The sequence below is a fragment of the Pezoporus occidentalis genome, unplaced genomic scaffold (assembly GCF_034315485.1).
Source record: "Pezoporus occidentalis ecotype Australia unplaced genomic scaffold, CSIRO_AGI_Poc_V1 ctg293, whole genome shotgun sequence".
In the NCBI taxonomy this organism is placed as follows: Eukaryota; Metazoa; Chordata; class Aves; order Psittaciformes; family Psittacidae; genus Pezoporus; species Pezoporus occidentalis.
The window spans coordinates 325,973-346,662 of record NW_026914863.1 but is presented as its reverse complement, the minus strand read 5'-3'; the positions used below and the strand labels follow the sequence as shown (position 1 = coordinate 346,662).

The following is a 20,690-nucleotide window of genomic DNA, read 5'->3' as shown; positions in this document are numbered from 1 at the left end:
TTAATCAGGCCACAGCAGGAGAATTATTTGAGTCTGGGAAGGGGTCAGGAATAGCCTCCTTGCTCTTTTTCCAGGATCTGGGCTCTCAGTGCAGAGGCTTGCTACTGCAGGATACCCACAGAGTGGAAGGCAGAGGGATCTCTGAGCTGAAAGGAGATCTGCTTGCAGGTGGAAGGAGAAATTCCAGGTTTTCCAGAGACCTAAATACTGGAAGAATAATTGAGGAGAAAGGATAAGCACCCATTCAGCACAATAGCGAAAGGTTGAGGGGCAGCAGTCAAGGCAGGTAGTACCTCTTTCTTTTATCCTTCATCCCTTATTTCTGGAACCAAACATACATAGAGAAATTAAGTGTGGCATGTTAGAAACGCTGTACAAAACATCGCTATGGACTGGGACAATATGGTTATAGCAGCAGTATTGCGGATAGGTAAACTGAGGCACCGAGCTTGTTGCTAGTCAGCACAGATGATAATCTGTGTCACTGGACCTCTCTGGAACTTCCTCTGTAACCCACAGATCAAGGAACAGAATCAAATCTTGTTCTCTCCAATATGGAGTAGATCATTTTGTCAGCTTGGTTTTGGCTCCTGCTTGGCACAGGCTTGGAACTAACATTAAAGCCAGCCTTTAGGGCCTTCAGGTCTTACTGACTCTGGGATACAGCGTGAGAGCCCATATCATCCCTTTCTACAGCCTTGTTCTGACCATCTCTGAGTGGACAGTGAACCTCCATGGTGCTGTCAGATATATTCAAGCCATCCATCACCTCTTGCCTTTTAATTCTGAAAAGTGAATTTCATTGAGCTATTATTTTTCTACATCATCTATTTCAATAGCAGCATTGCAATAAAAGAGGATCTATGTCTCCAAAAGGAAGCTGCTGAGCTGTACAGTTCTTCATTGTCCTGTGGCAATATGGAAAAAGAAAAGGATACAGACCTAATGCTTTCCTTTTGGGGGTTTAATTGTGGTACAGTTTAGGTATTGAAATGGCTGGATTTATACCTGTAGTCATGAAACAGCAAAGCGAAGCAGCTCATTTCAGGTTTTGAAAGTTCTTCAGTGCTCTGTGTGTGGCCCTAACCAGGGAGTTAGGACAGGATGGGTTATCCTTGGGAGCAGCTGCACTGGGAATGCACCTTTTATTTAACAGTTTAAATGGAAGCAGGTCAATTTTGGCTTCTGCATCATTGCCAAACACTTAAAAATCTGTCCCAAACTGTTAACAGAGGTTTAGTGCTTTGAAAGCCCCTAACACCTAATCGCACAGATTGTTAATCCTGCTGAAAAATCAGGATTTAATTGGATTAACAACTAAAAATCAGGATTTAGTTGGATTAACAACTAAATTGACAAATGAAAATGAGACTCCTTTAAAAATCTGATGCAAAGTGACTACAGCTACTGCACCCTTTTATTTCAGTTGAGGAAAAGCAACCAAGCTCCCATTACCAAAAACCAATATGAGCCACTGTCCACTTGGTCTGGCTGCAAAGCACATTTTCAATCAGTTTATGCTCTAACAAGCTGTATCAGTTTCATCTCAGTAGAGCTGGTGGTTATTGAACAGTGCTCAATGTTCTGGAGGGTGCCAGGCACATAATTGTTTTTACAACACTGTAAAATGAATCAGACTGAAATTAGTGTCGTTCAGCAGAATCACTTTCCTTCCCTTTAAATTACTTAATCTGAGGGTTAATCAAAAAGAAAATGAAGGGTTGACACTGCCCTTCAGCTAAGGGCAAGTACAGGTTCAGCCATCCTCACTTCATTTGGCTGGGAAGAAATGTTTTACAGTACCTGCACTTGTACCTGTGCCACTTCCCTGCTGCTCATCCAGGGGGAGAGCAGGACGGTGTGGGCTTCTCACGCTTCCCACTTGGAAGTCAGATTGGCAGAAGAAGGAACGTGATGCCATTTTGTCGTTTAACTCCTGTGAAATGGGAGCTTGCTAAGGGAAACGACAGGAAAGCCAGGAAAAGGGTGTTTCTGTGGGGATGGTCTTTGCAAGAACAGGCTGGTGGCTTCATCTGTTATAAAGCACAGAGATGTTCTCACCCTTCCTCTGGTGCCACTTGAGCTGGGGAGGCGTGAACAGCAAATACAGCCAAGATACACTATTGTGTAAGAATCTCAACCACCATCTCCTTGATTTCTCTGGTATAAATTGGCTCCTTGCTGGGATAACCCAAACCTCCTTTGTTCTGCCTCCTTGGAATTGTGGTATTTTGGAAGCACTTGCAGTAAACATCTCTGCCTCGGAGGCTTTCAGGTCTCGCTCTCTTTGACTGTTGCTTTGCTCTGCTCAGTCACTGTAGCAGGTTTATTATTCTTCACTCTGTCATATTTTGTATGCACGCAAGTTCCAGTGGCATTTATTAGTAGTATGTTTTTAGAACAACGTCTGGCTGATGAGTTGTATCAATAACAGCTGGGCATGATGATCACGAGCTATAATTATTATATGCAGCAATACTGTCAGCTAAAGGCTCTGAGAAATGATGGAGGCATGAGGATATCTGTACTTTCAATAGTGTGTAATCCCTTTGCAACAATACAATTATGCAAAATGAGATTAAAGGGTTTATCTGCATGTGAAAATTGCATCGGTTTCTGTTCAGATTGCTTTTTATCTGATGTAGATGACATTTGTCCTCTGATAGCTCCATCTGAAGAGCTAGTGGCACAACAAGCCTCAGCTGCCATGTTTCCTGCTTTCCCAAAAGAAGTGGTGCATTGGAGGTGCTTGCATCCTTTTGGGTTAAGTTCCAAGAGCCCCTTTCTTGGAGAACAGTTCTGCCCAGGCTAAGCTGGACCTGACCTTGCTCCCCTTCTACCCCACAAACGAACATCAGCTTTATTGTAGCCACAAGCTTGCGGTCCAGCACAAGCGCTGTGGACAACCTGCCTCATGATTAGGGCAGGGCTCCCGGGATATATCCCCATGAAGCCAATGGAAATGTGAGACCCCAGCTTCACTACAAGTAACAACAGGAGCAAAACCAGAATAACAGAGGCTTAACTCGGGTCAGGAGCCAAAACACATGCTCAGCATCTCCCCGTGGCCTGTAGTTCCAGCTACCAGCCAGTGTAGGAAGGTGCAAGTCTCTGCTGGTGTGCATGGAGGAGCTGTGCTGCTCCCAAGGCACATCCCCTCTGTTGGGAACATGTGATTGGGATCTAATTAGTTCCAGTGCATAAGGGGTGGCTTCTTTCATTACAACATATATCTGAAGATTTATATTCCAGCAGAGAGAGGGAGGGATGTGGCTTGTGGAGTGCTCTGACTCCTTCCTGCTTAAACTGTTCTAGATTCCCTTCCATGCAGCAGAGCCCAAAGAGGTCTTAAACCCCTCGGTTCTTATCCCCAGGAAGTGTAGGGATCAGGGGGATCCAATGCAGTTTTATTACAATATCCATGATAAACCCCCTCTACCTTTAGAAAAGACCCTTTTGGTCTGCAGAAAATGTCTTGTCTATGAGCGGTGTAAACGGGGAAGCTCAAGAGAAGGGATGATTACAGCCATGAGAAAACAATAGCTACTTCTTAATCTCTTAAGCAACAACCGATAGTTTCTGGCACGTGTTGAGTAATGAATGGAAAATATGAAGCCACTGATGGCAATGTCACACCCCCTGCTTCTAACCACTGGGGCTTGGGCACAGAAATAAAGGATCCCATTGAGTCACCTGGGTGGTAACATTGCTCACAGCCACCAAGGACCAACCGGCAGCATTTATTGGTCCTGGCATTCATCAAACGGATCTGGCACTGCCTGATGTCTTACAGAATGTGACAAGTCAGCGGGAGAAGTTGTACATAACGACACTCACTGTGAAGCATCTGTCAGACGGGTGCTTGGGAAGTGCTGCGATGTGGTGTGCAGGCTGTGCAAGGAGGGAGAACCCAGATCTGCCTCTCCACGTGAATGTGGGCACAGGTAATGAAAAGTCAAGATTATCTTGGGAATGGGAAGAGAATGAGTGGCCAGGTACAGGCTCCTGCTGTGTGGATGTGCGCACATCTGCCTCTTGTGCTACCAGGAAACTGGTCTGGACAGTGTGGGAAGCATGCTTGTCAAAGGGAATGACTAAAGGTGCTTTTTGAAGGACTTTCTAGTGCAGCAGTGAGTACCCCGGCCGCTGTGAAGCTTTTTTCCCCTTTGGAAATGTGAGTTCCTCAACTACATTGCTCAGCAGCGAGGAATCGTGATCTGCAGAGAACTGCAGACAGCGCATAAGTACCTCGCCTGAAGAGACAGAAGTGTCTCTGGGTAAGAGCAATGTTAGTTGGAATAACTTAGGTAACTTAGGTACAGATAGAAGGAAATGGTAGAAACAATGTCCAGTTTGCATAAGACTTTCCTAACGCCACGACCATTTTCCTTTGTAATTGATGTTTGTGCTGTCGTTAATTTTTTACATCCTGATTGTTTGATATTTAAGAAGGAAAATTGATTCTCCCTGATGGAGGACAAGAAGCTCTAGAGATTGCCTGGAAATTAGGACGTGAAAAGGTATAAATCGGGAGGGGAAAGGTTGCTGAAAGAGGCAGTATTCCGTTTCTATAACTGCTTCATCAAGACAGGAATGATTCAAAGGGGAAAGACTGGAGTTTTTCCAAGCGGCCCCGAGGATCTGAGCCCTGCTTGATGGAAAGAAGAAAAAGAGAAGAAAATGAAACCGAGGTAACCCACGATTCAACCGTGGAGGTGGCCCCGGCCAAGCCGTTCCCAAACCAACCTCGTGTTAACGGCTGCATGGGCACCTTCTGGGGCACCCTGAGGGCACGGTCAGCTTGGGCTGATAATTCATGTAGAACAAAGCAATTGCCTTCGGGGGTGGGAGCTCGACCCTTTTTCCCCCAACAAGGGGAGACGTGGCAGCCCCTGCTGCACACCCCCAAAGCCTGGGGGAGGAAAAACCATCCCGGGACAGCTAAAAACCCAGGGAACGCTGGAATATTACAGAGAGGAAGGAAGGGAAAACCTCCCCTTCCCCCCCAGCCCCGCCTTGTGAATTGGGTAATTTGGTAAAAAAAGAAACATTAAGTTTCAAAAAGTCTCAACCAATTTTAGGATTACTTCTCCGTCCACGGCGTTATTTCAGCCCTCAAGTTTCGGGCTCTGCTCCTTTGGGTTTTCCCGTCCTAACAAACTAAGGAACAGAAAGAAGCTTTTCCAGTTTGCTGTCTGAACCACAGCAGGGAAAATGTGTATTTGGGACCTGAGTAAAACGTGGGGCTGCCCCGGCTGCGCCTCCCCGCATGCTCCTCTGTATCTCTATGTTCGTATGCGGGTGCAGGAACGGGATAAAAAGATCGCTGGGGGCATGTTTTGTTACTGAGAAGTATTATACATAGAAGGCATTCATGTTATAATACGTATAAACCATTAATAGCAAGATACTTATCAATATACTTGTTAGTGTATCAATGTTAACGACACTACATTATTTACGTTCGTATTTATTCGGACACTTCTTAATATAACAATGATAAATGCGCTTCAGCTACTTAAACCTTTCAGGGAAGCTCTCAAATGGGTATTGGGTCTTGAGTGCAATTGGGTCTTCATTAGTATAATCATGTATCACGTATTAATTATTATGGACGAGGGGTTTAATTACTGTATCTGTGTGCCGTGGGTTCCCCTGCGGGAAGCGCCGTGTCCCGAGCACCGGAAAAACCAGCAAGTACCGGGGGAACGGCTCAGGGCCGGGATGGGCTGATCCAGCACCGAGTTAAGGGGGCTGGTGCAAAAGAAGTTAAAATAAAAGCCTACAAAGACTTTGCAGCGCAGCTCGCCTGGACCGCGGCGGTGAGCAGAAAATGCAAGGAATTCCCTAGGTTTTTAGGGAAAACGAATGGAAAAGGCTCAGGGCTGGGGTCGGCAGGACCTGGGTCCGCAGCGTCCTGACCACGCGTGTAGGCAGGGACAGCTTCACGGTCCTTTAACTGCCGCTGCCGCCAACTTCGCCGCTGGGATTCCTTCCCTCCTAACGCGCTTCTCGGCATCGCCACCCCGAGCCGAGCTCCGGTCCGGCTTCCCCGGGTGTAAACGGCCCGAAGTGCCCGAGGACCCCCAAAACGAGGGGGCAGGGGTCCCAACCCCCGCCTTCGGAAGGAATCGGGAGGAGGAAAAGCCGTCCCGAACGTCGGACCGGGGTGACGGGCTCTTCCCTGCGCTCTGCCCTTGGGAAACGGGGGGAATTCTGTCTCCACAAAGCAGAATACAAAGCATTCGATCGCTGTTGTGAAGCAACGATCCCGCCACGGTATTCACGCGTGGGACTTAATGTAGTCTGGCACTGCTTGAAAACAAACGATGCACTCACCCATCCACTAATACTTGCCGTTATTGTCTCCACCATTCTGGCAAGCAACGTTTGGGCTTTCAACTGAGTCCCAGCAACACATTTATCCCCAAAGCAAATTAACGCGGCATCAATCCTGGCCACCGGGAAGGTGGCGCGGGGGAAGCTGCGGATTTAGCCTTGGAAATGCCAGGAAATAGCTGGATTTGGAGGACTTCGGTTTCCATTGAAGGGTAAAAGCTGCTCAGGTGCCCGGAGCCCCCCGAGCCCCGGTTGCAGCCCGGGAAGGGAGAAGGGAGGCGGCTGCGTGTCCGTGTCCCCCCCCCGGCCGCCTCCTTCCCTCCCGCCTTCCTCCCCACCCGCCTCGGCCTCGGGCGGCCCCAGCCGCCGCCCCTGCAATAAGGAAAGGGGTGGAGGGGGGAGAGAGAGCGACCTTTGGACCCCCCATCCCTCCTGTCCCCCCCCCGGCACCCGCTGGTCTCAGCCCTTCCCCATCGCTATTCCCACCTTAAACTGGGATCTCAGACTTGGGGGGGGGCACTGGGAGGAGACCCCACTCTCATCCCTTCGATTATGGAAGAAGCAGAAATGTGTGAAATCCCATTGAACTCCACCAGGATGGGGATGTCTCTCCCTACCCCCCACAGTGCTGCAGCCCAGGGCACAGCAGAGCTCTGGGATGGGCTGGGTGTGATGCTCGATGCCTTCCCAAGCTGCATCCTCCTGTCCTCACTGGGCATCATCCTCAGCCACAATGCAGTGGGCAGAGAGACCTCCCCAGGCACTGGCAATGGCAGCAGCAGCGGTGAGGGCAATGCACGGACCCTCTTGCAGTGGCTGTAGCAATGTCGAGGCAATGTGTTCATCCCAAAGTGTCCCAACACGCTTGCTGTGGTCTCTGCTCTGCCTGGATGATGCAAAATCCAGCCTGCACCATCAGGTAATCCTTTTTAGGCATTAGGGATCCACCCCCAGGCTCGGGAGGTGGAAGGTGGAGGAACCCTGAATCCTTGAATCATAGAATCCCAGCCTGGTTTGTGTTGGAAAGGACCTTAAGCTCCTCCAGCTCCAACCCCTGCCACGGGCAGGGATCCCTTCCACTGGAGCAGCTTGCTCCAAGCCCCTGTGTCCAACCTGGCCTTGAGCACTGCCAGGGATGGGGCAGCCACCGCCTCTCTGGGCGCCCTGAATGGAGCACTGGGCCAGTTTTTAGGTGCACACAGACCTCTCCCTGCAGTGCAGGTGGGAAACACACAGGATTCAGCCAGAAAAGCAGCGCTGCTGCACCCCGGGCACCTCCATGGGGCCCTTCCCCAATTCCTCCTCTCTGTGGCTGCCCCGAGGAGGATCAGATCCCCAGTATTTTACATGCTGAAACCTCTGATCCCCAAGGGCCTGGGGAGGTTTTGCCATGAGCAGCACGAGGCATAATTCCCCACTACAGTGGTCCCCACTGGCCTGGGGACCTCGGTACCATCCTGCTGGCCTGAGCACCGCTATGCGCAGCCTGGGACTAGGAGCACCCATCTCTTGTCTTGCCATGATTTGTGACCCGAGGCTTCCCTGAGCACAGGGCATGAGTTGTGCCAGCTGACAGGGCCTGATCCTCAATGGTGATCACCCCATCTGTGGCTCGGTCCAACACATGAAGTCCTTGTGTTTGAATTCCTGCCCTAGGGCTGAGCAGCCAGAGACCAGCAAAGAGCAATAACCCCTGGAGAGCAGCAGAGCTGTGCTGGAGCAGGGGCTCACCTACAGCTTTATGCTACGAAGGAAGGTGATTCTCCTGGGTCCCACCTCTAGGCTCTCCCAGGTACCACCAGATTCACCTTTTGCAGAGCACACTTTTGAGTACAGGCCTCCAAATCCTCCTGATTTCACCCAAAAGGCGGCCCCTCCATGCATGTGTCTAAGATATTCCCCCTCTCACTGCCTGCATGACCCACACCCAGCTTCAGGCTCCCATGAGTGGAGGAGGGAGCAGCAGGGAAGAGCAAAGGATCCTGATGTCTCCTAAGGAATTAAACATCAGAACCAGGGCTTAAAAGCCAAGCACAAAGCAACTCCCCTTTTCTCCCACAACAGCTGAAATAAATTGCTTTGGCTGGGCAGGAACTTGGGGAACACAGAGGCAGACCCTGGTGCGTGCAGTGATGGGCGCACGCTGCTGGGCTCGGCGCCTATAAGGAAACAGGCTCAGGCAAAAGGGCTGCTCCCGCTGGGTGGGATGGATGGGATGCACAGGCACAGTGCACGGTGCACGTAGAGTGAAATGACGCGTTTCAGCCTCCCTACCCAGGAGCTCGGGCCGGAGGAGGCTGGGGCTGGAGGGGAGGATGCAGGAGGTGGGAAGGGGGCTCATGGAGGGGCATTTCCCAAGGGAGCAGCAGGATTTGGGGCTGGGAGCGGAGGGCACCAAGGGGCTGCAGCCTCCGGGGAGCTGCCGTGGCTCCCCGCAATGTCGTTTTCCGTTTTGGTGAACAGAAGGGAGAGACCCAACCTGGGGGTTCCACGTTGGAGAGCCCGGGAGCAGCACAGCAGCCACCCGCGGCGGAGCGCGGCCCTCCCGGCTTCTCAGAAAGGAAATGAGCGGCGAGGAAGGAGCCTCCAGCCAAGCCTGGGGAGGGGAGAGGAAACCTGGAAGGTGCAGGGTGGGCGAGAACCGGGTTAAATCAAACAGCCCGAGGTTGAAATCACCCCCCAAAAAGCGAGGGGGTGTCAGAAGTGCGCTGCAGTGATTGCGGCGCCGGGGCTCCGGCACAGAGCGGGGATAAAAAGAGCAAAGAGAAGTCAGGCCACGCTCTCTGTTCCCATGCCAGCTGATCCGTTCAAAGGATCCACGAGAAACGCGCTGTAAAAGTTCGGATTGTGGCTCTCCAGGCACCAGGGAGAGAAATATTCGCACCTACATCTTCCGGGGATGCCGGTGGGGTGGGAAAGGAGGGGCCGGCGGTGAAGGGGATAGAAAAGAAAAGAAAGGAAAGATCAAAATGCTCGCCTTTATTTGAGTTTTTCTTCCCAGAAATATTGCCAGAATCAGCGACCAAAGAGCTGGGCTCCCGTCCAGACCCAGAATTCAATTTTCCAACAATTGATTATTTCCAAACGCCAAGTCTTTAAGTAGTTCCAATTATTTTTTTCCACCCTCTTCAAACTGCTTTGGGGTTTGGGTTGGTTTTGAGGGTGGCTTTCTTTTCCTCCCTTTTATTTTGTAACCTCAGCCTCAAATTCAATTGCTTAAAAAAATCAGAGACTAAGAAGTTAGGAAGTTTTTCCGCAGCTTTTTTTTTCCATTCCAGATGGGATAAATATTAAATGGGTCCTATAGAGAATATAATAAAAGAATCACTGAGAACTGATAAGAGCGTTTGGTGATTTTAAGCCCAAACATCGAAAGAGGAATTGGTAAAAGAAAACAGGTTTTTCCCCTTTAAAATAACCCGGTTCCTCTCCCTTTATTGTGACCTGAATTATTACCTAAAATATTCCCTGTTAAAGTGTCAAAGAACGGAAATCCTAAGATCAGCTTGGAAATCGCATTTTAAATGATTTCCATAGCAAAAAAAAAAGCGCCTGCTCGAAATTTCCTGCATCAAGGAGCTGAACTGAAGGGAAGAGCGGTCTTAAAAGCACGAGGTACGCTGGAATCTCGGAATTCGGGAAAGCCTCTGAATAAACCAGCCCAAGCGCAGAGGCGGTTTTGATTCTGGGGGATGAAAAAGGTGAATTATACCCCCCAATCCCCAACACTGCTCCTGCGGGGCCAAATTCCGGTGGCTGCAGCCGTAAGAAACGGAATAAATTCGTGTTTCCATAAATCGGTTGTTCCGTCCTCTGTTTTATCGGGGTGTCCGTGCCCGCCGGTGGATACGGCTCCTCCTCGTGCTTTTCTTCCCGTTTGGGTAAATATATATACATATATATATATGAATAAAAGGAAATGAAGTGACATAAACTACCGGGAAAGCCAGCAGCAAGTCGCTCTCTCCGCGGATCCCGCTCAGCTTCCACCCGGGACATCTCAGGAGCTTCTCCCTACGAAGCCCAAGCCCTCCCAGCCGCTGCGGGGGCTCCGTGGGGCCAGAGCGGCCTCGACGGCCACAGCGAAGCCCCGAAGTCAACAGGCTCTTAACTTTCAACTTGGCCTTGACCTCCGGATCGAGCCCGTGGGGGAAGCGGGGTGAGACGCAGGGGAGCGGCGGCCCCGTCGGCAAACAGGGGCCGCCCGTCGCGGCCGCCGAGCCCCAGCGCTGGGGGTAGCAAATGGGGAGAGGGCAGGGGAATCAAAAGGGCATCAAAGCGGGAGTGCAGTCGTTAAACTGCGGGAAGGAAAGAAAGAAGCCTTGAGATCGGAAAGGTGAAGGCTGAAAACACAGGGATCCAAACCATGGCATTGTTTGGGGTTTTCCTCTTTCCCTTCAGAAAAGTGGTAATCGTCGATTTCGGTGACACGGAGATTTTTAGCTGATGAGAAGGGCCGAGGAGAGAGGATGCAGCTTCGGGATGTGATTTATTCCTCTATTCCTTTCCTTGGGAGAGAGGTCGGGGCGGATCTCGCCGAAACAGCCCAAAGCAGAGCCCCGGGGGCTGAAAGGAGCTGAAGAGGGGGTTTTGGGAGGCAGCTCCTCCCGCAGCGAAACGGGGTTTTTCCCCGCCTGGGCGAGCTTCGCGATCACTTCCAACCCCTCTTTTTTCCATGGGGATTTCTGGCCCTGAGCGTCACCCCTGTGGCGGCTCCTCGGGGCTGACGGGTCTTTGGCTTGGTGGCCAAAACATGTAGCAGAAGGAGAATTGTTATTGCGCTTTGATAATCAGAAGGCAGAAATCTCTGCTCTTCTTTGCACGAAGGAAGCAACGCACGAGCCCAGGCTGCCTTTGGGGGCAAAGCGTTCCCTTGGACAAGGATTCTGGGGGAAAAACAGAGAGAAAAGGGGTCGAGAAAGGCGATTCTGTGTTTGTACCATACGTACAGACGACTGAAACCCCGCGTACCTGAATAATCTCTCAGCATGCCCACAGCACAGGCCTCAGTGCGTTTGTCCCAAACAGCCCCTCACTGCCTCGTCTGTCCGTCCCCTCTGCCTGTGCCTCCACCTGCCCGGTGCTCCTGGATCCCAAAGGTGGTGTATTATTTTCCCACTTCCCTTTCCCAACCTCTTTCCCTTTGGGATGCCGCTTAGCAGGGATACACACACTGACCTGAAGACACGGCCCACGGCCGTGCCAGCACCATACGGGGCAATAGCTGTGTGCAAACAGCTTGAGTGTGTGTCCCCCCTTTTGCAGTTGTTTTCTGGGTGTCGATCACCCCCTTTCCCATCTCTCCTTGGTTTAGGACCCTGCCCGGTCCCTCTCCCCAAGGATTCAGGTTTCAGCCTTTGGCAGCTGAAAGTGGGGCTGCAGGACGATGAGTGGGGTGAAAGAAAGGCCGAAAGGGGGGGTGGGGGGTGTCCAAGGGCTTGACCGGGCTTTTTCCGAGGGCAGAAGCCCCCGGACCAGCGTGAGAAGATGGGCCACACTGGACAGAAAAGAAGGAAAGAAAGCAAAGAAACGGGGGTTAATCTGAGCCCGGATTCTTCCACTGGGGACTGCTCCTCCGCGCCGTTCATAACCCCCCGTCTCCTTCCCCTCCCTCCCCTAGCCCCCCGCTCCCCCACCTCTGCCCCCTTTGGGGTGTGGGGGGGGCAAGATGTCGTTCACGCCATCAGATGCAGCTCAAGAGCCGCCTCCCGTGTTCCCGCCTGTCACGTGCGGGGGGGGGGGAGCTCTTCTCCTCCTCCCATCGCAATAAAAGTATTTTCGCAATTTCTGCAGCCGGGGTTTATTGGGGCTGAAGGGGTTTTGGGGGGGGGGGGGGCGTGGGTTTTCTTCCCTCCTTCCCCGTCCTTTTCCCCCCGCTCGGCAGCCAATGAGGCAGTCCTTCACCGTTGCGTCAGGGCAGCCCGGCGGGGAAAGGCAGCTCTCGGCAGCTCTCAGCCTTTTAAAAAGATCCGGGGACCCCCCTCGGGCAGTGCCCGGGCGCTGTCGAACCGGCTCTCCCCATGCCCCGGCCCCCGCGCCGCCCCCCATGCAGCCCCCGGAGCCCCGCGACCCCCCGGGCCTCGAGGGGCTCCTGGCAGCCGGCGGCTTCGCAGGCGGCCAGGGCAGGGGGTTGCTGCCACCTCCCGCCCCGGCCCTCGGGGGCCCCTCGCCCCCCGCCGGGATGAACCCCGGGTACCCGGCGGAGGGCCCGGCCGAGCCGCCCAAGCCGTGCCCCGCCTCCGCCCCTCCGCCGCCCGTCCCGCCGGGCCCTGCCGCCGCCGCTCCGCTGCCCTACGGATACTTCGGCAGCGGCTATTACTCCTGCCGCGTAGCCCGCAGCGCCCTCAAGGCCGGCCCGGCCCAGGCCCCCTTCCCCGGCGAGAAATACCTGGAACCCCCCGCGGGCGCCGAGGACTTCCAGAGCCGCCCCGCTGAGTTCGCCTTCTACCCCGGCTACGGGGCCCCGTACCAGCCCGTGGCCGGTTACCTGGACGTGTCGGTGGTGCCGGGTTTGGGCGGCCCGGGGGAGGCCCGGCATGAGACTCTGCTGCCCGTGGACGGTTACCATCAGCCGTGGGCTCTGGGCGGCGGCTGGAGCAGCCAAATGTACTGCCCCAAAGAGCAGGGGCAGGCCGGGTACCTCCTGAAATCCGCCTTTGCAGGTAACGATCCGGTGCGGGGGCTGGGAAGGGGGTGCGGAGCCTTCGTGTGGGGGGAGATAGGGACCAAGGCTTTAAATAACCTTCTGGGGAGCTGCTCTTGCCGCCCGGTAACGCTTAGGAAGGAACCCGAATTAGGGTTCACAAAACAACCATTTAGATTAACGCTGCCCTTTGCAGCTCCTCTCCTTCCGAGCAGGGAGGCAGATGGTGATACTATCCGGGTTGAGACGGTGATACCATCCGGGTTGAGACAGTGATACTACCCCGGTGCAGATGGTGATACTATCCGGCTCCAGACACGATCCCTGCCGCTGCGGGCCAGGGCAGACCTCGGAATGGGGCTGCTTTAGAGGGGGTAAGGGGTGTGCATGGCTCACCGTGCAGGGCCATGATCGGGGGGACCACTACCACCTCTCTGCTCGGCTGAGGCCGCGGGTGTTACGCGGGTGCTACGCGGGTTTCGCCCACATCGGTCTTTTACCAATACCTGGATTTTTCCACGAAAAGAAAATCAAAGTAAATAAATGAATTCCGGGAAGAAAAGCAACCTTTAAATACCAATAGGGATAATTTAATTTAAATATAACCCCTGTCAGGAGGCTGGAGGGAGGAAATGGGGCAGGGAGGAAAAGTGGTGGGAGGTGGGTGGGTGAGGAATGGGTGCGGGGTGCGCGGGACCCCCGACCTGCTCAGCCCCATCTCTCCCCACGCTCAGACTCCGCCGGGCAGCTGCCCCCCGACGGCTGCTCCTTCCGCCGGGGCCGCAAGAAGAGGGTCCCTTACAGCAAAGGGCAGCTGCGGGAGCTGGAGAAGGAGTACGCGAGCAGCAAGTTCATCACCCGCGACAAGAGGAGGAAGATCTCGGCCGCCACCAACCTCACGGAGCGGCAGATCACCATCTGGTTCCAGAACAGGCGGGTCAAAGAGAAAAAGGTCGTCGCCAAAATCAAAAGCAGCAGCAGCAGCACCCCGTGAGGACGCGGCCACCGCAAGCGCCGAAGGGGTCCCCGTCTGCCCCCCAAGCCGCCATCCCCGCGGGGGGCTCCGGCACCGTCACTGACGGGAGCGAGGAGGGCCGGGGAGGGCTGAGCCGTTCCCGCCGCCCGGGCAGCGCTGAGCGCTGGGCACCGCTCCCCCTGCTCCCGGGGGGGCTGGTGGGGACCCCCGAAAGTGGGGTGCCTGCGGAAGGCGCCCCATCCCCGCCCGCTTTGCACGCAGAGGACCCTGTACAGTTTGCTCTTGCCTTACAGCGCCGCTGCCACGTCGTGTTCCGCGCCTCTGACACCTCTTTGGTTTGAACAGCACCCTCAGAAATCAAAATCAGAAAGAAAAGGAAAAACTGGCCTAATTGCATGAATTAACCCCAAAACGCAACTCCCGGCTCGCCTGCGTGCGGCGGGAGCGGCGCTGTCAGGGAATGAGAACGGGGGTCACAGGGAATTTGGTCTTTAGCAACCAAAAGCCGTACTTGAAGCGGAAAACGAGCTTCAAAAATCCCCTTAATCCAGGCAGACGTATCAAAATGCGCGTCTAAAGGAGAATAAACACAGCGCGGGTGCGTATCCGGAAACATACGTGAGAATTGGCCGCATAAACGCGGCACATCTGCGTACCCGCAGGGACACGTCCAGGAAGGCGCGGTTATATATAAAATACACATATAGGTATGCGCATATTTAGCAATACGCATTATTTTACCTTTTCTCATAGACGATATTTGTGTTGGTGTATTTAGATATACCCGAAGGTATGCACGTAGCCACGCGATGTAGTGCCGGATGTGCGGATATAAATATATACTCAGCTCGAGGTGTATATAAACGTGTTTCATACGTACATATACACACTTATATGTATGTTCGTGCCTATATTTTGATACAGGTAAATGCAATCGGTATAATTCCCTACGCGCTTTCGTTTGTGCTGATATACGTGTATTTGTACACACATTTCCCTTCTCCTACTAATACGGAATTATAGCTATACGCGTCGTAGCATGTGCTGAGTAATCCCCGTGTAATACAAATTGATCTTGGTTAATATTAAGAAGCGTCGTCATCCTTTTCAACGGAATAAATAGGGTGAAAAGTGACTACACTTAAACACGCGTTTTTCTTTGCTCTGTCGGGTTATTTACAGCTGCGCAAATAAATCCCTTTGTTGAATATCTCGGTGTTTCAAGGCAGCGATGTGTCGGCTCGCAGCGTCCCTGCAACAGCAGCGTGGTTAAACCTGGCCAAAAGCCCCCAAAAGCCTCTCAAAAAGCGAATAAGCTCCAAACCACTCGTTCCACAAACAAAAAAAAATCGCCTTTTATGTTTTTGCTGCCTTTTCTTTTCAGCAACTTGCCCCAAGTAATGAGCACTTTAAATAGTGGGTTTGCTCTAGTTTAATGATGTATTTATTAAGTATTCAAGGCTTGGGCCGGTTCTGGCTCCCACCGGGGCGGGGGGAGAAAAGCCAGGCGCGTTCTCCCCGTTTTCCCCCCGTTTTTCCCCGTCTTCCCCCGCTATTTGCTCCCTGCGCTTTGCAGGAGGTGCCGATGGCACCCCAGGGTGCAGCTATTCCCCTCCTGGGAGAGGGTCCCTCCCCGCGTGACGTCACGCATGACGCCAGAAGCTCTGGGAGGGAAACAGCCAATGGCGCTCGGGCTGAGCTTTCCGAGCAGTGACGTAAGCAGGGGCAGTGGGGCAGACGCAATAAATCCAATCCCACCCCCATTCCGAAGGAGTCTTTGGGGCTCTTGGAATGCAGCAAAAACTCCCCCCAAAAAGGAGGAAAAGGGGGAGGAAAGGGAGGATGCGAGCGCGGAATTGCACTGGGAACCTCCTGTCCCTGCCCCGAACCACTCGGGTTTGAAACAATCAGGGTTTATTTCCTCTATTTCTGTCCCTGTGGGAGCATCCCGGCCCCGAATCCCGGCGGCCCCGGTGCTGGAAAGCGCTGGGGATGTTCGTCTGGTTTTCCTGAAGGAGGGGGTAGATGAAAAGCTCCAAACCTGCTTGCCTTCCCCCGTATTACCACTGATGAACCTTCTCACCCTGATTTCTGTGTGCCTGTAGAGGTCATAGAACAGAAGCGTTTTTACCGGGCAGGAGAAAGACCCTTGGGTATCCCTCAAAGAAAGGCAACTAATTTAATAAAAGGAAAGAAATACGGTTGTGGTCTCCCATGCCCGTGTCGACTTCAGAATAAACCCGGCCTGTTCATGGGTTTGGAAAGGGATGCTCCTCCTGAAGCTGCCCTCTATGGCACGATAAGGGTTAATTCTTTTAGTGAGCTGATGTTTCTTTTCCCCATCTTTTCATTTCCCCCCGTCTGGAGCTCTTCCCCCGATGTCCCCAAACCCGCACTGGGACGCCTGGAAAGCCCAGATACCTCCAGCCCACTTAGGATCCCTGCCCAACGGGAAATTGGGCTGAAACTGGGAGACGCGACACCCTCCCTGCCCCCACCCCCGTTCCCAGCTCCAGCCCCGAATCCACAGAGGAAAATGCAGATGGGAAGGGGAGGAGGAGAGTCTCGGGGAGAGCTGTAAAACCTTTACACGGCGGCCTCAGCAAAGGGCGAGAAAGGCCCGACATCCTCGTAAAACCCCGGGAAGGAGCCGCTGCCGGGGGCCGCTGGGCCAGGTGAAGGCTCCCGCCCCCTCCCTTTGCCGTTGAACTTGAAACTCAGAAAACCTGGGGCAGAGCAGCCCAAAACCTGGGGCAGAGCAGCCCCAAACTTAGGGCGGAGAGGCTCCAAAACCTAGGGCAGAGCCGCTTCAAACTTAAAGCAGAGGCTCCAAAACCTGGGGCAGAGCAGCCTCAAAGTTAGCGCAGAGCAGCCCCAAAATTAGGGTAGAGCAGCCTCAAAGTTCGGGCAGAGGACCCCTGAGAGCTCCTGGTGATATAAGAAAATCGTGTTTAAAATAGAGCCCCTTGGACAGTCATCTTCATTCGCCACCGTGCCTCGAGGTGAGGCACAAACCACATCGGAATCTTTTTCCTTCCCATTCTCATCTCCCCTCCTCTCCTAACCTTTCCTTTCCTCTCCCCAGAATAAAGCAAAACGCACCACGGATCCACCTAAGACCCGCAGAAGGCAGCAGCAGTGGGATCACCTCTCCCAGCCCTTCCTTCACGCCTCCCCCCTCTCCCAGCCTTTGACTCCTTTCCTTTGTTCAAGTTCATGCCCACCGCACAAAGTGTCTGGGCTGCTGCCTTTTTCCCCCCTTCCCCTTTCCCCTTCAAAGGATTTTGTCATTGAACTTGAGCCCACGTTGTAAACATTCTTGGGGCTTACAAGCATCTTGACGGGATGTCATTAACGGGGACCTCAGACTGCTCCCTCCTTTCCCTGCTTCTCCTTCAGCCGAATTAAAGGTACAGCTTTTTTATGTCCTCGCTCCGTTTGTTTCCGAATCTGAGCCCAAAACTAAAATACGATGTAAAAGGGAGCTCTGCCTCTCACCCCTTCTTTCCTTTTCAAATGGGTTTTATGTTTTCAAACCCTAAGAAGACGCGATCTTTGTGTGCTGCTGCACATCACAGCGTCCTTTTAGACCTGCGAGCAACACGGGAAAACTCCTCATGGTACTGACATCCAATAAATAGTAAAATGAAATTCGTTACTCTCAAGCCTGCAAGGAAAACGCCTTTTCGGTCCATCAGAAGTGTTACAAAGGCAAAATAGAATTAATTTTCCACCGGAATCGGTGTTATTTTTTTTTTTTTTTGCCACAGGACTTAATTGCTTTTTATAAACTACAGCGTGAAAAGACGAACCAGGTTTATTGCTTGCGAGCAGCCTGGCCATGGATGGGGCTCACGGCGCTCGGGAAGTGCCATTGAGATGAAATATTCCCTAAACAGCAACTAAATCGCTCTTTTTGGGAGGGGGAAGGGGGGAGGTTGCGCTGATCTACAGAAGTAAACATCCAAGTGAGACATATTTCCATTTTCCCAGCTGAAATTTAATACAGTTTTCGGTTTCTAATGGGTTTTCGCTCCTTCACACTCAAACCCATCTCATTCCTGCTGCAGGGATCCGTGTGCTGAATGTTAATGTCGCTGCACGACTGTGAAATACCCGCATTAGAGACCCGTCTGCGGTTTTCCGTTGCAACCGAAAGACGGAGGAAAAGGGGGCTCTTTTCAACTCCCTCCAAGCACTTTTTTTTTTGCCTTTATTCTGACGGTTAAACACTTTTACCCCCGCTTTTTGTTTCCCCCTCTCTTAAAGGACGATAAACAGCACCCAGAAAGCCGGGGCTGCCCATTAGCATCCAGCACCCTCCTCACCATCAACCCGCGTGCAAAAAAGTGCAAGACCGAGGCGATTCCCCCCGTTCCCGACCAGAAACCAGAGGCCGGTGGAGAAACGAGGGGGCAAAGCCTCGTTTGTGGGGTCCCGGCTCTGCCTGAGGCTCCAGCCCACGGGCAGCGGCTGCAGCCCCAGGACGGGAAAACCTCCTTTAAAGCACAATTTTACCTACAAAAAGAGAAGCCCTGGCTCACTTCGCCACTGCCTCCCTTCCCCTTCAGCCATTTCCAGCCCAGGACCTGTAGGGTTCTTTTTCTTTTCCCTAAATACTCAAGGCTAGAAGAGGTTTCTTTCTTTTCTTCAAGGATACACCCGCTTGCGTTTTGTTTTTAAAAGCAAGTAAGAAAGCCTCTGTGGCCACAGAAAGGGTACTGCCTAACACAGCAAAATACGTGGAACTCAGTGTGTTGGTTATTATAAGGTTATGGGAGGGGTGTTTTCACAGAGAAGAGGAAGAAAATCCTGCTGGTGCTTACCTTCAGCTGCATAAAGCAACTGAATTAAGGGATATGGTGCTTTTTAATGCCATTAAATCCTGGGTGATGCATAGGTAGGAGGCTAGCAAAGGGGCTTGGGGCACTTGGTGTGTGCGATGGCCTGAAGAAACCCAAGTTCCACCTGCGTCACCTTCCAGGGACCGTTTATTAGAGTATAGAAAAGATTTGGGGTACTAAAATTCACCTCCAACCCCAACTTGCCCTCGTCCAACACTGAAACTGTCCGTGGCCCATCCAGGGTCTGCAGCCCAGCAACCAGGGACGGGCAACAAAAGCAAAAGTGAAAGGGATTGAGGTGTGGAAATACCAGGGACAGTCCCAAGCCTGAACTAAAGGAGCCAAGACAGAGCTTGCAGCAATGTCAAGTCACCAAAAGCAGAACCTAAGCGTGTGGGCTTTCGTACTGGAACGCACTGAAATGCTGGAGAGGGATGGAAATGGGAGGGATGTAAGCACAGACAGGTCTGTGTTTGCGTGCATCTATTTCAGCAGCACTCAGTAATGTATTAAAACTAAAGTGACCTGGACTCTTGGTTTCATTTCCTTATTAAAGGCTGAGTTTAGCAGGACAGTTCAGTCACTGCTTTAAGGAGATGAATGAGACACAGGAGCTCAATCTGTCTTAAGACCAAGCACCTTGGGGGATATGGGGCATCCAAGGTTGTCCTCCGGCAGCCGCAGCGCTCGCGGTGGCTGCGGGTATAAATAACGGAGGTTGATGGGACGGTCATTGCTCACCTGAAGGGCTTTTAGCAGTCAAGGGGAAGGCGGAAAACATTATCTAGCTTGGAAAATCCCATCAGGAAAAGGCTCATTGGGATAAATCATGACAAATAAATGGTCTTTAATCTACTAAAATATTAAAATAACTTAATGCTTCCAAACACACACACTCCCCCAAACCCCCCAGTTAAGCTATATATAAGGAGTTCCTTTTGCTTTAGCACTCACTGGCTCAGGTACCTGCATACCCATTCATACCCGTGCACAAGGCCAGGAACACACCTTTTGTAAACTTTATCAGAAAAAGAAGTATTACATTGGCTTTCCTGGAAAACAAACCAATAACCATATTCTTTTCTCATGTATTTTGGCTTTTAGCAGTTTTCCACAAGGAACAGGAGAGCCAGGAAGCAGAATGGAACTAAACTAAGTCAAATGCCTGTTTTCCTGCACTCTGTAAACGCAAGGGCTCGGTCAGTCCCTGGGAGCAAGAGCTTCCAGCTTTTGTCCAGGGCAGAACTATGCACTGAAAAGCCAGGAGTGGTGTTGAGGCGCTGAGCCCAGCACCTCTCCCCATCTCTCTCTTCAGCTCCTGGGCTTATGTTGGTACAAATCAATAGTAATTCCCCTAAAGTGCACTGGCAAAATTATGTAGTCCCTTGCATTTGTTAAAGTTCAAAGCAATTCCCTCGAGTTTAGTGCAGAGGAGACTGGGACCATCGTTTCATGCACATTTGCAAGGAATGGAGCACAGCCTTTCTACAGTATGAGCCATTGTTTTATATCGCCTTATCACAGCTTCTCCTGTTTGTCCTTCCACAATATCCCTGAAACACTGCCCTGTGCTGCAGAGCTGCTGCTTCCTGCCACAGCAACCGAGATTCCTTCCCCTCCCCTGGATTTCTCTGTCTCCCCATCTGCCCTGTGCAAGCAATAGCCTATTAAGACAATGTCTTTCAGATGGACAAGAGATTCGGGACCTGCAATAGCTGAAGTAACATGTGCTCTTGTGTTCTTTCAGATGTGCACCCAGAAATGGTCCCCATGGGCCTGTGAAGATGAGGCTGAGCCAGACAGTTGAGAAAGGAGTGGGAATTCATGGCTTCACGACTCGTTCTCTTTATCCACCAAGAAATTTTGCCTTCATGGAAGAAGATGAATT

The 20,690-nt window shown here is 52.2% G+C and overlaps 2 protein-coding genes across 2 annotated transcripts in view; one reads left to right on the top strand and one right to left on the bottom strand.

Moving 5' to 3' along the window:
• The window catches only part of ATP5MC1 (ATP synthase membrane subunit c locus 1), a 253,514-nt gene that overhangs the window by 25,450 nt on the left and 207,374 nt on the right, over positions 1-20,690 (bottom strand). The gene's annotated exons all lie outside the window — the stretch shown is intronic.
• Positions 12,227-13,976, top strand: HOXB13 (homeobox B13). Its single transcript, XM_062626558.1, has 2 exons — positions 12,227-13,001; positions 13,717-13,976. The coding sequence occupies exons 1-2, from the start codon at positions 12,227-12,229 to the stop codon at positions 13,974-13,976; spliced, it is 1,035 nt and encodes a 344-aa protein (XP_062482542.1).

Excerpts from the sequence above, each read along its gene's own strand:
- HOXB13 (XM_062626558.1), top strand. The coding sequence starts at position 12,227 with ATGAGGCAGTCCTTCACCGTTGCGTCAGGGCAGCCCGGCGGGGAAAGG. Across the intron at positions 13,002-13,716 it reads CCTGAAATCCGCCTTTGCAG|ACTCCGCCGGGCAGCTGCCC; the intron begins GTAACGATCCGG and ends CCCCACGCTCAG.